This window comes from Lissotriton helveticus, chromosome 1_1, assembly GCF_964261635.1.
Source record: "Lissotriton helveticus chromosome 1_1, aLisHel1.1, whole genome shotgun sequence".
NCBI lineage: Eukaryota > Metazoa > Chordata > Amphibia > Caudata > Salamandridae > Lissotriton > Lissotriton helveticus.
In genome coordinates this window covers 1391521050-1391534202 of record NC_136057.1, presented here as the reverse complement: position 1 = coordinate 1391534202, position 13153 = coordinate 1391521050, and the positions used below count along the sequence as shown (strand labels likewise).

The 13153-nt window shown below is 41.7% G+C and overlaps 1 protein-coding gene across 2 annotated transcripts in view; it reads right to left on the bottom strand.

The window, feature by feature from the left end:
* Positions 1 to 12486, bottom strand: part of LOC144825506 (uncharacterized) — a 337701-nt gene extending 325215 nt beyond the window's left edge. For both annotated transcript variants that reach the window (XM_078684163.1, XM_078684164.1), the window contains exon 1: positions 12302 to 12486. In XM_078684163.1, the coding sequence (XP_078540289.1) occupies positions 12302 to 12414 (113 nt within the window). In that variant the 5' untranslated portion in view covers positions 12415 to 12486. The remainder of the gene's footprint in view (positions 1 to 12301) is intronic.
* Between the last annotated feature and the right edge of the window lie 667 nt (positions 12487 to 13153).

The following is a 13153-nucleotide window of genomic DNA, read 5'->3' as shown; positions in this document are numbered from 1 at the left end:
ATACATTAGCTAAGGAAGGGGCGCTATATCTTTGTTTTGTTGACCTCACTAGCGCTTTTGACCTAGTCAACCCCCGTAAATGATGGCAAACATTGGAAGGACTAGGGGCCCCTACTGATATTATTATTACATACTTATCCCAGATATACATATTTGTAACTTCTAGGTTATGGTATGGAAAAATGGGGGAATGTACACCTGATTTTAGGGTTATGTGTGGTATTAGACAGGGATGTGTATTAGTGTCCCTTTTATTTTCCCTATATATTTACAATATAGACCCCTTTTTACAAAATCTAACCACAGACACCCCGAAAGTTGGGACACGCCCCACGTCAGTTCTACTAGATGCAGACAATGCTGTCCTAATATCAAGGACCGCCAATGATCTGCAAAGCCTTATAGAAAACTTTGCCCTGTACATGACTGAAAAAGACTTACAGTTAAACTTAAAGAAAACTTTTGTCATGACTTGCGGGAGCAATAGGCTTAAGAACAGACAACACCAGGCGGGCGGAGTCGTTATCAATAGAGTCATTTTTTTCATACTTGGGGATGCTTTTTAACAAGAGTGGAACATGGAATACGCATATTGAATCATGCAACATGACATTTTTAAGAACTACGGAGAGTATTTTGAGATTTTACGCGAAAATAGGTAATAAACCCATCTGAGAAAATCCTAGCTCTGTACCGGAGTAAATGTGTCTCAGGGGTCTGCTACGGGGCTGCGATTTGGGGGAGAGCTAACACCGCCTCCCTACAAATCCAAGAAAATAAGTTCCTAAAAAGATTGCTGGCAGTCGCAAGCTCAACAGCAAATTACATAGTTCATAAAGAACTTTCGATATTGGATTTAAGCAACACAATAAATATGTCTGGCCTTAATTTCTGGCAAGGGTTATGGCCTAAGGATGAAACAAAATTTCCAAAAGAACGAATAGCGGATTGCCTAGCCCTTGCCTTTAGCAGGAAAATACCAGGGTTGGAGCACATTTTTAACCTCCTAAAATGCTGTAATGTCGATATTGACAGAAAGAACCATATATCTATTCAGGAATTCAGTAAATGCGACCTGAAGTTGAGATATCTAAATGTCATGGAAAATGAAAGAGAAAGAGTTGCCAGCCAAAAACATATAGGGCCAGATGTAGGTCGCCAATTACCGGTCGGTAACGGCCGATTTCGGCCGTTACCGACCGGTAATTGGTTTTCGAGATGTAGGGGCAAATATTTTACAGATTCTGTAAATTTACCGAAACGGTAAATTTACCGAATCTGTAAAATACCGAATCGGTAATTTTACCGATTCGGTAAAACCCAGATGTAGGTAGCACTGTTGACAGTGCTACAGGCCTTCAGGTATTTTACCACCCAACCCAATTGGGTGGTAAAATACCGAATCCAGGTGTGCATGCACATCTGTGCATGCACACCTGTGCCATGTGACACACAGACATGCCCTTAGGGCATGTCTGTGTGCCACATGGCACACATGCCTGTATTTGGGGTGCTAGAGGGTGTCAAAGTGACACCCCCTGCACCCTTGCTGAAATCTGTATTTACCGAATCTGTAAATACCGATTCGGTAATGCCCACTGATTCCTATGGGCTTCAATGCCCATAGGAATCAATGGGCATTACCGAATCGGTATTTACAGAATCGGTAAATACCGAATCTTAACGATTCGGTATTTACTGATTCAGAAATACCTACATCTCCCCCCCTCTATTTTACCACCTCTTAAATACCGATTCGGTATGAATCGGTATTTAAGAGGTGGTAAATTAAAATTACTTACATCTGGCCCATAGTGTTGTTTCTTATTGCGAACGTCCACTTATGAGGGGCACACAGTTATATCTACTGCTGGTAAGAAATATTCAACAGAGATTTTACTTACCTAGGCTAAGGATGGGGACACTACATTATCTAGGAGCATTCCACAGAACGGAAAAGTGGTGCTATAAATTACCCAAATTGACTGTGTGATGGAAAATCCACACGATCCACGTTGCATTTTATCCTTTCTTGGAGCTTTTATAGGGATATTCGGAAATCAGTTTTAAAACCCCTTTTTCTATCAAAGATGCTTTTTAATTATAAATATGCTTTTAACTTTGTATGTAGTCTGGAAAATGTGAAAATAATAAATACTGTTATCCGATTTGTACAACTTACAATTAGGAAAAGAAAGGATTATTCACCTTTGGATATATTGACATATGAAAATGTGGATGACTATCCTTAGTGTTGCTTTTTATTATCTATTTTGACAAATTGTGGGACCTTGCACTTTATGTACCGTAATGCACTTTTATGCATTAGCACTTTACATCTCATGTCTGGATGCACTGATTCTTGAATATTTGTAGTGTATTACTGACTAGTCTCCAACCTTCCATGTCTATTTTATTATGGCATTTTGCACTTTATGTATTTTATATGTATTAGTATTTTGTTTTAGCCTACCTCTTTTCTAGCTGACGAATTTTAAATTGTTATCTCTTATAAATTTTAATTATGGTGTACTGTAGGAATGTTTTCCTTGATTAGTATGCTTTTATGCTGTTACGTGTCGCACCAAATAAAGCTGATTTTGACTTTGACTTTTGAGTCGGCTTAAGCACTTGGGAAAACTCAAGATATTTTGCCATGACAATTCTGCTGTTAAATCAGTTTAAAATCTTATGTGGAGATGGGGAAAAAGATACTTGCCATCAGGTGGGAGATCAAGCATCCTGTCTTGTGCTTCTGTGAAGAGGTGGCTAACACTACTCCCACAGAGTACCATATGTCCACGCCTTTTACTGCCACATTGGCATGAGCACATAGGGAGTTTAGTGTTTACATTGCTACATCATGTCTCCTTCAGACACCGGCCCACCCCTTCAGAGACAAGGACTTTAGCTAATTCTTCAACGTAACCAAGTCACGTGGTGGATATTTGATATACTTATCTTCCCCAAATTCAACAAGCAAGGAAATTGAGGGAAGCCTATGTGGGAAAATAATTATGATGATCACAAGAAAGAAAGAATTCCACTGATGGCAAAGTCACGCATTTGAAAAAACAAGACCACGTTAAAATAATTCCTTTCAAAGGCACACATAACCGAAAATGTTACCCTCAAGCAGGACTGCTTGAGTCTATTGCTTGTTTTTCTCTTGAGTATGTGATAAAGGTGGTCGAAATGAATGCCCGGTTGATGGGTTTCATTTAATGTTGACTTATGTCTCTTTCCAGAGCTTTTGCTCTTGGAATTCTATTTATGGAGTGTGTGTCGCAAGATGTCTTTCTAGCTATGTTGACATCTAAAAGTTTAGCTATTCAGTGACCGAGCTATGTTGACATCTAAAAAGTTTAGCTATTCAGTGACCGTCTCAGTACGGCACATGCTGTTTTCTGCCAGATTGACAGATGGGGCATCTGGGATTTTGAGTTATTCTTGACTTCCTTCTTGCCTACATTGGTTTGTATTTTACTCTCAACCTGTCAGTTTTCCAAGAAGGGTATACTCTAAGCCAGTGGTCTTCATACTTTTTAATACTGCACCCCTCCCCTCCTCCTCACCCCGTATTAAAAAAATCATTGCCCCCCCCCAAGAATTTTTCACAGTTATTCTATTAAATTTGCAATGTTTCAATATGTCTAGACTTATTTAAACTTTACAATTATGTTAAACTTTTTAAAAATGCAATCAAATACAAGATTGCCAAACATGCTATCCTGGTTAGCTAGGCCTTACTAACGTTTACAAGTATTCACAGTGTTATAATCTGAAATGGGGCGGGGAAGTACCTTCTGTTTTGACACATACTCCCAGCCAGATATACATGACTAAAGATGTAAGTAATGGCCCATTACAGAGTCGTTTATTGCAGATTATTTTTTTAAGCTTAAAACAAAGCACGGCTATCAGCATGATGCTTCTTTCAACCAGAGCCTGTCTCCCCCCTCCCCTTGGGATCAGTTAAGGCCCCCCTAGTGGGGCCTTTTCCCCAGTTTGAAGACCCCTTCTCTAGACCCTATTACCCTATTCATTCAAGTAGCATTAATACCTCTCAGATTGAATGTTCGAAAAACACAATTATGTCAATAATCAATCATGCGTAGCTTTTTTATGTTCAGAAAAGTCTTTTTTCTGGAGTCTTGTTTTGGCCCAGTTACCACTGTGGTTGTTTGTAATGCAAGTTCACTTTCTTGGCCAAGTAGCTGCCTCTGCTTTTTCAGAATTTTTGTAGCACCCTTCATTGCCAATTTACATGAACACCCTTGCAAAGCCTCTCAAGAGCATGGCTTGCAGATCTATCCTGCTGATCTTTTTCATTTTATAGTGCAACTAATTTTTGCATCTTTATCACTTTTGGAGACTTCTTATGTTGCATGTAGCACATTCTAGCAAAAGTTAGTCTGGTTTTGGATAGAGGTCTGTAGGGAATTAGCGGGTTAATAATAATGCAGAGAGCGTAAATGGTTTTATCTCTCACTATTTTATTTCATAGCGAACAGTCATGCGATGACTCTAACAGTGGTCCTCTTCATTTTTTTTACTTTTAGGGTCCTGTGACGTTTGCCTTCTCCTTCGGTGTGCCAGGCGGTGAGGGTGTCTCGGAAAGAATAGAGACCCTGGTAAGTAATCTTTACTCTCGTTCTTATGCAGTGTTTTAATGGCGGGGTGGTGATGGGGAATTTTCACCTTAAACGAAATTACCTCCACCAGTACCATAGGCTAGCTGGTACTTTTCCTTCATTGTTCCCAGTTAAGGCTGGTTATCCTTTTCCTCACTTCTCTCTACCAAGCCCCGCAGACTAATTCGAACCTGGGAGAGCCACGCTCCTCCAGGAACGAGGCTGGACAGTTCATGACACCGTCTGCTCCCTTCGGTCTCTGCAGCTTCCTTGGGCAAGTTGAGGTCAAGCATCTCCTCTTACCTCGGATCAGGGAATGAATGCTCTTGTTCCCGTAGTTCCTCCGACGCAGTCTGGTGTGTTCTCGATGCTGCTAGACCCACATACGTCCTTCTTTCTCTCTTCTGGTCGTGTTGAAGTCTGGTCCTCTCTCTCTATTGGGCTCTTCCTCGCAATTCTTCCGGAGTTTAAAAAAAACATACGGCGGGGAATGATTCCAGTTGGTCCTTCCATCCCCGTGACATGGTCCTGGTAGGAGGTATAGTACTCCTGGAAGTCCTGACTATTAAAGGGACTGTCTTCCCTATCGCGTTCTTCGCCAGGAAGGGATGCCGCGACTCGGCGGTATGGCTGAAAGTAAAAAAGAGGTGCAATATTTAGAGGGAACTGATCCTCTTCAGTTTCCCTTTCTCCTGCATCCTGAAGTGGATCTGCCACCTCGTGACATGGTCATATAAAATCCTTGTAGTCACTGAGTGTGAAATGTATCAGTGTTACCTAGTCTGCTGGTTTCTGGCAAGAAGAGCTTTCCAAGAAGCTCTGAGAGAGTACGTGGGTTTCATAGCACTGAATTGTAAGCTGCTATTTGCAGAGCACTCAGTGTTGCAGGGAAGTGTATGGCACTTCTCAATTGGTTGTTTTCCATTTCCTTAAGAGACTCAATATTGTAGTATTTCAAAGCAAATGATTCTCTCAACTTTGTGTTTATTCCACAACCATTCATTGTAAAGTGTCTGGTTCCTGCAACAGAATTTAAGGACAGTACACATGTTTGGAACACATCTAGCCACTCAAACTAATTTATATGGTAAGGTTTATATTTGTGTGTTTTACATAATGCTTCAAAAAAAGGAAGCATTCAAGAATAGGTAGGCTTCTTATGTAGGGCAGTGATGGGCGCTGGAGCAAATTTGGTGAGGGGTTTGGTATTAATTAATAGATGCTCACTAGACCTGCATGTTGGACGTTGTAAGGAGTGCAGCAAGGAAAATAGGTGTTCATTGGTGTGGAAGATTTGTTTGATTATGTAGGATTTAAGTTGATGTCTTGCTGTGGTCCTGGTGAGACATTCAGACCTTGTGAGCGACAACTTGCATGACTGACTTAGATAGTCAATTTATATTTGGAAATTATTGCATCATAGCAGTTATTCTTGCGGGTTTCTTAGAAGGTTAAGGCCTCCCAAGTGTGTGCGTTTTTTTATTGTATGTACAAGATTGTGAATGTTACGCAGATTGAATTATCTAGTGCTTAATTTGTAAAAAAACAAGTGCCATGCCCAAACATTTGTTCTGACGCCTTTGGCCGACGCTATAGAAGGTCAGCGGTGCCAAATACTAAGGCTGCATAGTCTTGATTCTACCTTATGACTCTTTAATCCACCACAAGACACTCCTTGTCTCTTTATCTGACTCTTGCAGTTTCTTTTTCAAACCTGCTTTCTCCCTTTATCATTGTTTTTCTTGTCTTTCTCTTATTCCTTCTTTCCCCCGTTTATGTTTTTATCTGCTCTGGAACAAAGTCTGTTGACGAAAAATAAGTACCGATCCCCAAAAATGAATACCGGTGGGCACCACCTTTAACCACCGGCTCAAATTAGCCACTGTATTATTATACGTAGGATTGGAGCAGGAGCCAGTAAAGACTTTGAAATATATGTTAGATGTTCTCAGCATCTTATCCCTGCAGCCAACTTGGCTCCCATGTTTAGGACCAATTGGGTTACATTAATTAATTAATTAATTTAATAATTATAAAGCGTTTAATTCACTCTGAGGTATCTTGACTCTAAAACGTGTTTAATGGAAAATAAAAACTGCTGCTAGGCAACTCGGACTGAGAAAGGCGGATAAGCTGGAAAGAGCCAGGCCTTTAAGAGTTTTCTAAGTTTGATAGACCAGTTTTAGCACACAACTGTTTAGGCAATTTGTTCCTGAGTCTTGCAGCAGCCACTGACAAGTCTGTGCCACTAAGTGTGGTTCAACAGAATCTCAGAACAGTCACCAAGAATGCCTTTTTTGGATCTGAGGCAGGATGTTGCTTTAAAAAAGGGGAACATAAAAGATACAGTATTCAACTGTGAATTAAAAAGTGATTTATGAACTAAATTTAGGGATTAGATCATAATGTTTAACAGGGAACCCATGAATTTTAGCTAAGGCTTCCGATACTGATTCCAATTCTTTGAGATTCAAACCCAATCAAGCAGAGGGGCTCTCGGTGAGCTGGAGCTTATTTAATGCGTTGGCCGGAAGATGAAGGTGTAGTGCGTTACAATAGTCCAACCTTGTAGAAATAAATGTTATCAGGATGTTGGGGATAAGAGAAAAGATGAATAATAAATTTCAAAGTGCATAGCTGAAAGAGACAACTCTTCGATACAGACTTTATTAGATCTACCATGGTTAGGTGCATGTTAAAAGTGACTCAAATTCTTGGCACATTGTACCCTAAAGGGCTTCCATCCAAGAAAGGTAGGCAAAAAAAGACGATTTCAGGCTTCGGAAAAGTGTGTAAGGATTTCAGTTTCACCATCGTTAAGTTTGAGTTGGTTATATGATATCCAAGCTGAACACCTAATAAAGAGTTGTGTAGATTCTCAGCCTTCAATCTAAGGTCTGCACCAGTGTTAAAGATGATCTGAGTGTCATTCAGATACATAAACAGGGACAGAACAAAGGACTGGATCAGGTAGACCAGAGGAACCATGTACAAATTGAAAAGCAAAAAAACAGCACTGACCCATGGATCAACTTCTTTACTTCGGACAAAAAGAAGCTCAAAGTGACTTGTGCTGAACAGTTTGTCAGGAATCTGTGGACACTGTTTGTGGTTTGAGGCTTTGATGACGCCTGGGTCTATGGTTTATTTGCCTTCTTTAATATTCACATTAGAGTTTTAATCCTACATGGCTATATACAGGAGTCTCCCTTGCTACAGTGCCTCTTGCCATTTGGACCCTGGATGCTGAAAATGCGTTTGATATTAGTGACAGGCATTTCTCTTTGGAGTGCATAGTGTGCTTGGGATGGTCTTGTGCTTTCTCTCATGGATTGAACTAATTTATAAATCTCCCAGGGTGTTGCGTAGGCTGAATGGGTGTTTATCTGGCATATGTAGGCTTCAAAAGTGTACAAGGTAGGAAACCCCTCCCCACTCTCCCACTACAAACACCTTTTTAGGGCTTGCGCCTGTGTTGCAGTGCGCAGCACTGCTCGCGCAGCAAGAGCCCTTTTGTATGGGGTTCTGAAAGCTGCTCACTCGCTCGTGCGCCCCTGCCATTGGCTTTAGCGTGTTATTTTTTCATTTAAAAAAAAAAAGGCACACGATTGGGCAAAGGCAGGTGCATGTCTCGCCTTTGCAATGCCCATTCCTGTTTGTGTCTAGCACGCGCAGCAGCGCGCGTTCGCCTCGCTGCCGCGCTACCTACCCCCCTCCTATGTGGTGCATTCGCACATTACTGTTTTTGTTGCTTACTTGTTTCCATTTATGCGTAAATGAAAAAAACTCCTTCTTAAACAATAATGCTGTCACTATTACACCGCAGTTGTCTACGCAATTTAATGTGAAAACTTAGGGGCATATTAGCCAGAAAGCCGTTAAAATTAAAATCAGATGTTATTCCGAAAATCCATGTGGCAGAACATGAATCGACTGGAAGTGACACGTTTGCTGGACAGACGGCATTTCTAAAACATATTTTCATCAAATGCAGTGACTCGCTTTCATAATGAAACTAGTATGTAATGGTGATAGAAAGATCATAAAAAATTAACATTAGAGCGATTTGCATTACTAATGTCATCTAAATTCTCATTACAATTTTAGTGTATTGTAGCATTCATCACTAGTAAACGTTTTTCTTAACAGTCCTTTATCATGTTTAATTATTACATGCAGCAGCTTTATTTCGTTTTTAAATCTGAATTATGGTTGTTATCGAACAGAGCTCAATGTCGAATAAGAACTGTTTTGCATCTATTCAGAATATCGGCTATTACGGCGCTATACATATCTCTGTTAACATAACATGTTCTCCATATGCTTTTTACGGGCGCGGAGTGGCACATGGCTGCTTCTATGCCAAGAGATGTGTAATAATGTGTAATAAGGTAATATTGCTTGGGGAGGGGGGGGTTTGGCGGAGGGGTGAGTGCTCTTGTCCATCGATCTGCACACACTGAATCAAACTTCGTGGTTGACTGTGATGTGTACAGCGCTGATGGCAGGTTCACAGTCACATGACCTTTACACAGACAGCTTAGCGTGTTGTTTTCTATAGATGCGGTAACCACTCTTCCTCCTGGCAGGGGACTTAAATCAAGATCTACTTGGCTCATCAGCAGGAGAAGAGGCACTGGCTCTAAACAAAATTTATACCATAACAACGCAAAGTGCCCCACTAAACAGGATAAAACATCAAAACAACCGTTTTCTCTACGACCTAGAACATCAAAACCTTCAGGCACTAAACGGAAGATTTTTGACGGACTCTCCTCCAGTAGAATCATTCTATTCGACCACAGCAAGCTCCATTCTGGACTATACTTTTGCTAGTCATGCGTTATTCCCATACATCTTGGGGTTTAGATTGGGGGATAAGGGTGAAAGCGATCATCGCCCCCGGGAATGCCATATAATATCAAAGACGCCAACTGCAATCAGGCCAGATATAACGCTTGGGTCGACTTACTCCATGAACCAAAAAAGGATCAAATGCACACCAGTTAATTCAACCATTCTGGCTGAAGCTGCACTCCAACTATACAACATCCCAAAATCAATTGCTGTCGCGCACACTACCTATTGGGAGCACTACATGGGAATACTGCTAAAAGAACTGGCAATCAAGGCTGCCCCAAAAGTTAATCCTCACAAAGAGAGCAGCAAAAACAACCTAAAGAAAGAACAGAGAGCACAACTAAAGACACAAAAAAGATCAGTAAACCTGACATTACGGAAGCTGAGATTAGCCCCTAACCACATCTACGTACGAGCAGAGCTGAAACACCAAAGGGCTGTGCTCAATCGAACAAAATGGAATATAAAAAAGACGTTGAAAAAGAGGTTTGGCCAAAATTACTATACGACACCAAAACTAACAACAGTGCCCGCTTCTGGCAATCAGTGAACAGGATCTTGCGCTCACAGCACAAAGATTTAGGATCTCACATCACGGAAGAGACTTGGATTAATTACCTCTCCAGTCACTTCAACGACCATTCAGAGTACGCAGGAGCACAAAAAAGGATCAACAAGAGCACAGAGTCAGATTGTGAAACGTACATGTCCGTGATATTGGGTCGGGTTGATCAAGGCTCACTCACCAACAGCCAAGACACCTCTAGAACTCAGGAGATAGCCTCAATTAAAAAGCAGATAACCAAAGGCAGGAAAGAAGGTGTTCCAGGATCAAACGGTATCCCACCACCCCTTTTTAAAGAAAAAACACAGAGTGGGCGGACATCATGCAAACCCTATTCACGGAAGTTAGGCTTCTAAACAGAATCCCAGAATCCTGGAGGGGTCGACGATCGTCCCTATTTACAAAAAAGGAGACAAGATGGACCCAAACAACTATCGCTTAGTAGCCCTCCTTGACAACGAGGCGAAATACTTATCGGGCACCATCTTAGAGGAGATCTCACTTTGGGCTGAGACAAATCTGATCATACCACTGAACCAGACCGGCTTTCGGAAATAGACCGGCACAGCAAATAATATCCTTGCCATTTCATTAATTATTGATGCAGCAAAACCCCAAAAACTCCCGCTGCATTTTTGAAGCTTCTTCACACTGACACCTGGGTGCAGGTGAAACTAGGAGGCGGCACCCATCTGTCCTCAAAAGTTCGTACCACCAAAGGACTTAAACAAGGGTGCGTGTTTGCCCCAATATTGTTCAATCTCTTTATGGCGGATTTACCAAGACTACTCGATACCTGCAATTCCCACTCCCCGAGGATGGGAGGGAAAACTCTGAGTAACCTTCTGTACGCTGATGACGTTGTACTACTCAGCCACACCTATATTGGTCTCCAGCAGCTTCTGATGGAAATGCACAATTATGCAATGGAAAACACCTTAAAAATAAACCTGAGCAAGACTCGTACGATGTCAATCAACATCAACAAAAAACAACAGAAGACTTGGTCTCTTGGCGGTTTAAAAATTGAGCCAGCTTGTGAGTATAAATACTTGGGAGTTATTTTTGATAGAGAAGGCTCATTTGCGCAGAAGAAGCAGGAAACAAGAAGGAGTGGAGCACTGATTGCCGTGACGATGAAAAATGTAGCCACCCAACTGATGGGACCGACCCTGACCCCCTATCTGAAAGTCATTCAGGCGAAGCTACTCCCCTTGATTACCTACGGCAGCGAGGCCTTGCGGGGAAGAGACTCCAAAAACCTGGACAACAAACAGGTTAAAGCTTACAGAACAATGTTTTCGCTCCCACTCCACACTTCGCCTGCTCAAATAAGACTGTAGTTCGGCCTGCAAAAACAAGATCTAGCCAGGCACGGAGCATACATTATTTGCTGCCACAATCTCAGAACCGCCACTACAGACACATTAAACTCTTTGCTATGGCAGGACATACAAGGCAGGGACGCATCTCAGGCAAGAACTTACTTGCAGGCAGCGCTGGGAGCGATTAAACTCTCTGCGCTTTGGGACTAGCAACTTGGGCATAACACTTTTAAAAAACTAGTTTGGAAAAATGTCAAATTACTTTCCATACTAAAGGACAAGGCTGCTTTTTCCAAAAGATCTCATGCATGGATGACCCTCAACTCGTACAAATCTTTGACACCACAAACATACTTTAGCCAGGGTTACCCAAAAGCCACAAAAATTAGGTTCCTGAAATACAGATTAGGGATTCTGCCAAGTACAGAGTATCTCCCACCATGGCTCAGGACAGAGGGCAACGAGGCCTGCCCGCTCTGCAACTCAAAGAAGGGTGACATTCTCCATGTTACCTGTCTTTGTGAAGAACTACAACAAGCCCGCCAACTGCTCCTTAAGGATCAGTTTAAGCAAAAAGGGATCAGCACCAGAAGGCAAGCGGTGCTCGCCTGCCTGAATCCTGCAAACACTAAATTGAACTGCAGATATGTCAAATTTCTCAGGATGGTCGAGCAAAGAATTCCAAGACCGCCAAAACCGGGGATCAACAACACAGATACAGGCTAATAAGCAGACGGACAGAAGGAAGCAAGGGAACCCACTGTTCCGTCTTTGTAAAAAGGCGCATGGACAGCCACACTGTACCTTTTAATCGTGTGTTTATTTTTTTAACGGTTTTAAAGTATGATATTCTACGATCCTTTTGTAACATGCTTTGCACTGGTTTTAACTAACTATGCATAATAAACTTTACTTACTTAAAGATGCAGTAATTTTCTAACTGCGTCACTTCAGCATGGTCCCCGGGATTAACACCAGTTCTTTTTTGCTTTACATACTGGTGCAAATTTCCCCAAAAACTGCCAGTCATGTTCTGAGAAGTTCAAAGAAAAATCTGAATATGTATGTTTATCCGGAAACAATATTGAGGGCTGACCTTTCATGGGCGTTCTCCTCTTTCGACCTGGCTTTTTAAGCACTTCTATTTTGCATATGCCGGCAGTGACGTTTGAATTGTCCTTGTCAACCTTCCATTTGCTAAAGCTGGGCAGATCATAATTCATGCATCATTTCTTAACAACATTTTTTTAACCTAGACCCGGAAGAGTAGAAAATGTTCTCTTCGGCGGGGTAATGCAAAGATGTGCATATTATACATTCGGGATACGTTCTTAATCGTTTTGCAAACCTAAGTTATGCAAGGGAGCGTCAAAAATGTATTTGCGAGAAAATGCGAGGGTAGATTCCCAGAATCACGAACAGCTTAAATGTACAAATGGGGGTGGGGTCGCACACTACTCACACACCCCCCTGGAACTTGCGAAAATGAAACAATTCTGGCAGCATCGCGGAATTGCGCAATCACAGACGGCGGGTGAGAGGCAGGTTTATGGGCGCCTCTGGCTGAACCTGCCTGGCAAAGTGGGTCATCCCTCGCACACTCATAAGTTTAGGGGTGTTCAAGTACCTCTCGCTGAGAGAAAGAGAGTGGTGACTCCAACGGAATATTACCATATCCCATGATTTATGGGGGCGTAGGAGATGAGGTTTTATCCAAGGAAAAATAGGTAAATAATATACACGGTGTCCCATTTACATAAGCACAATTT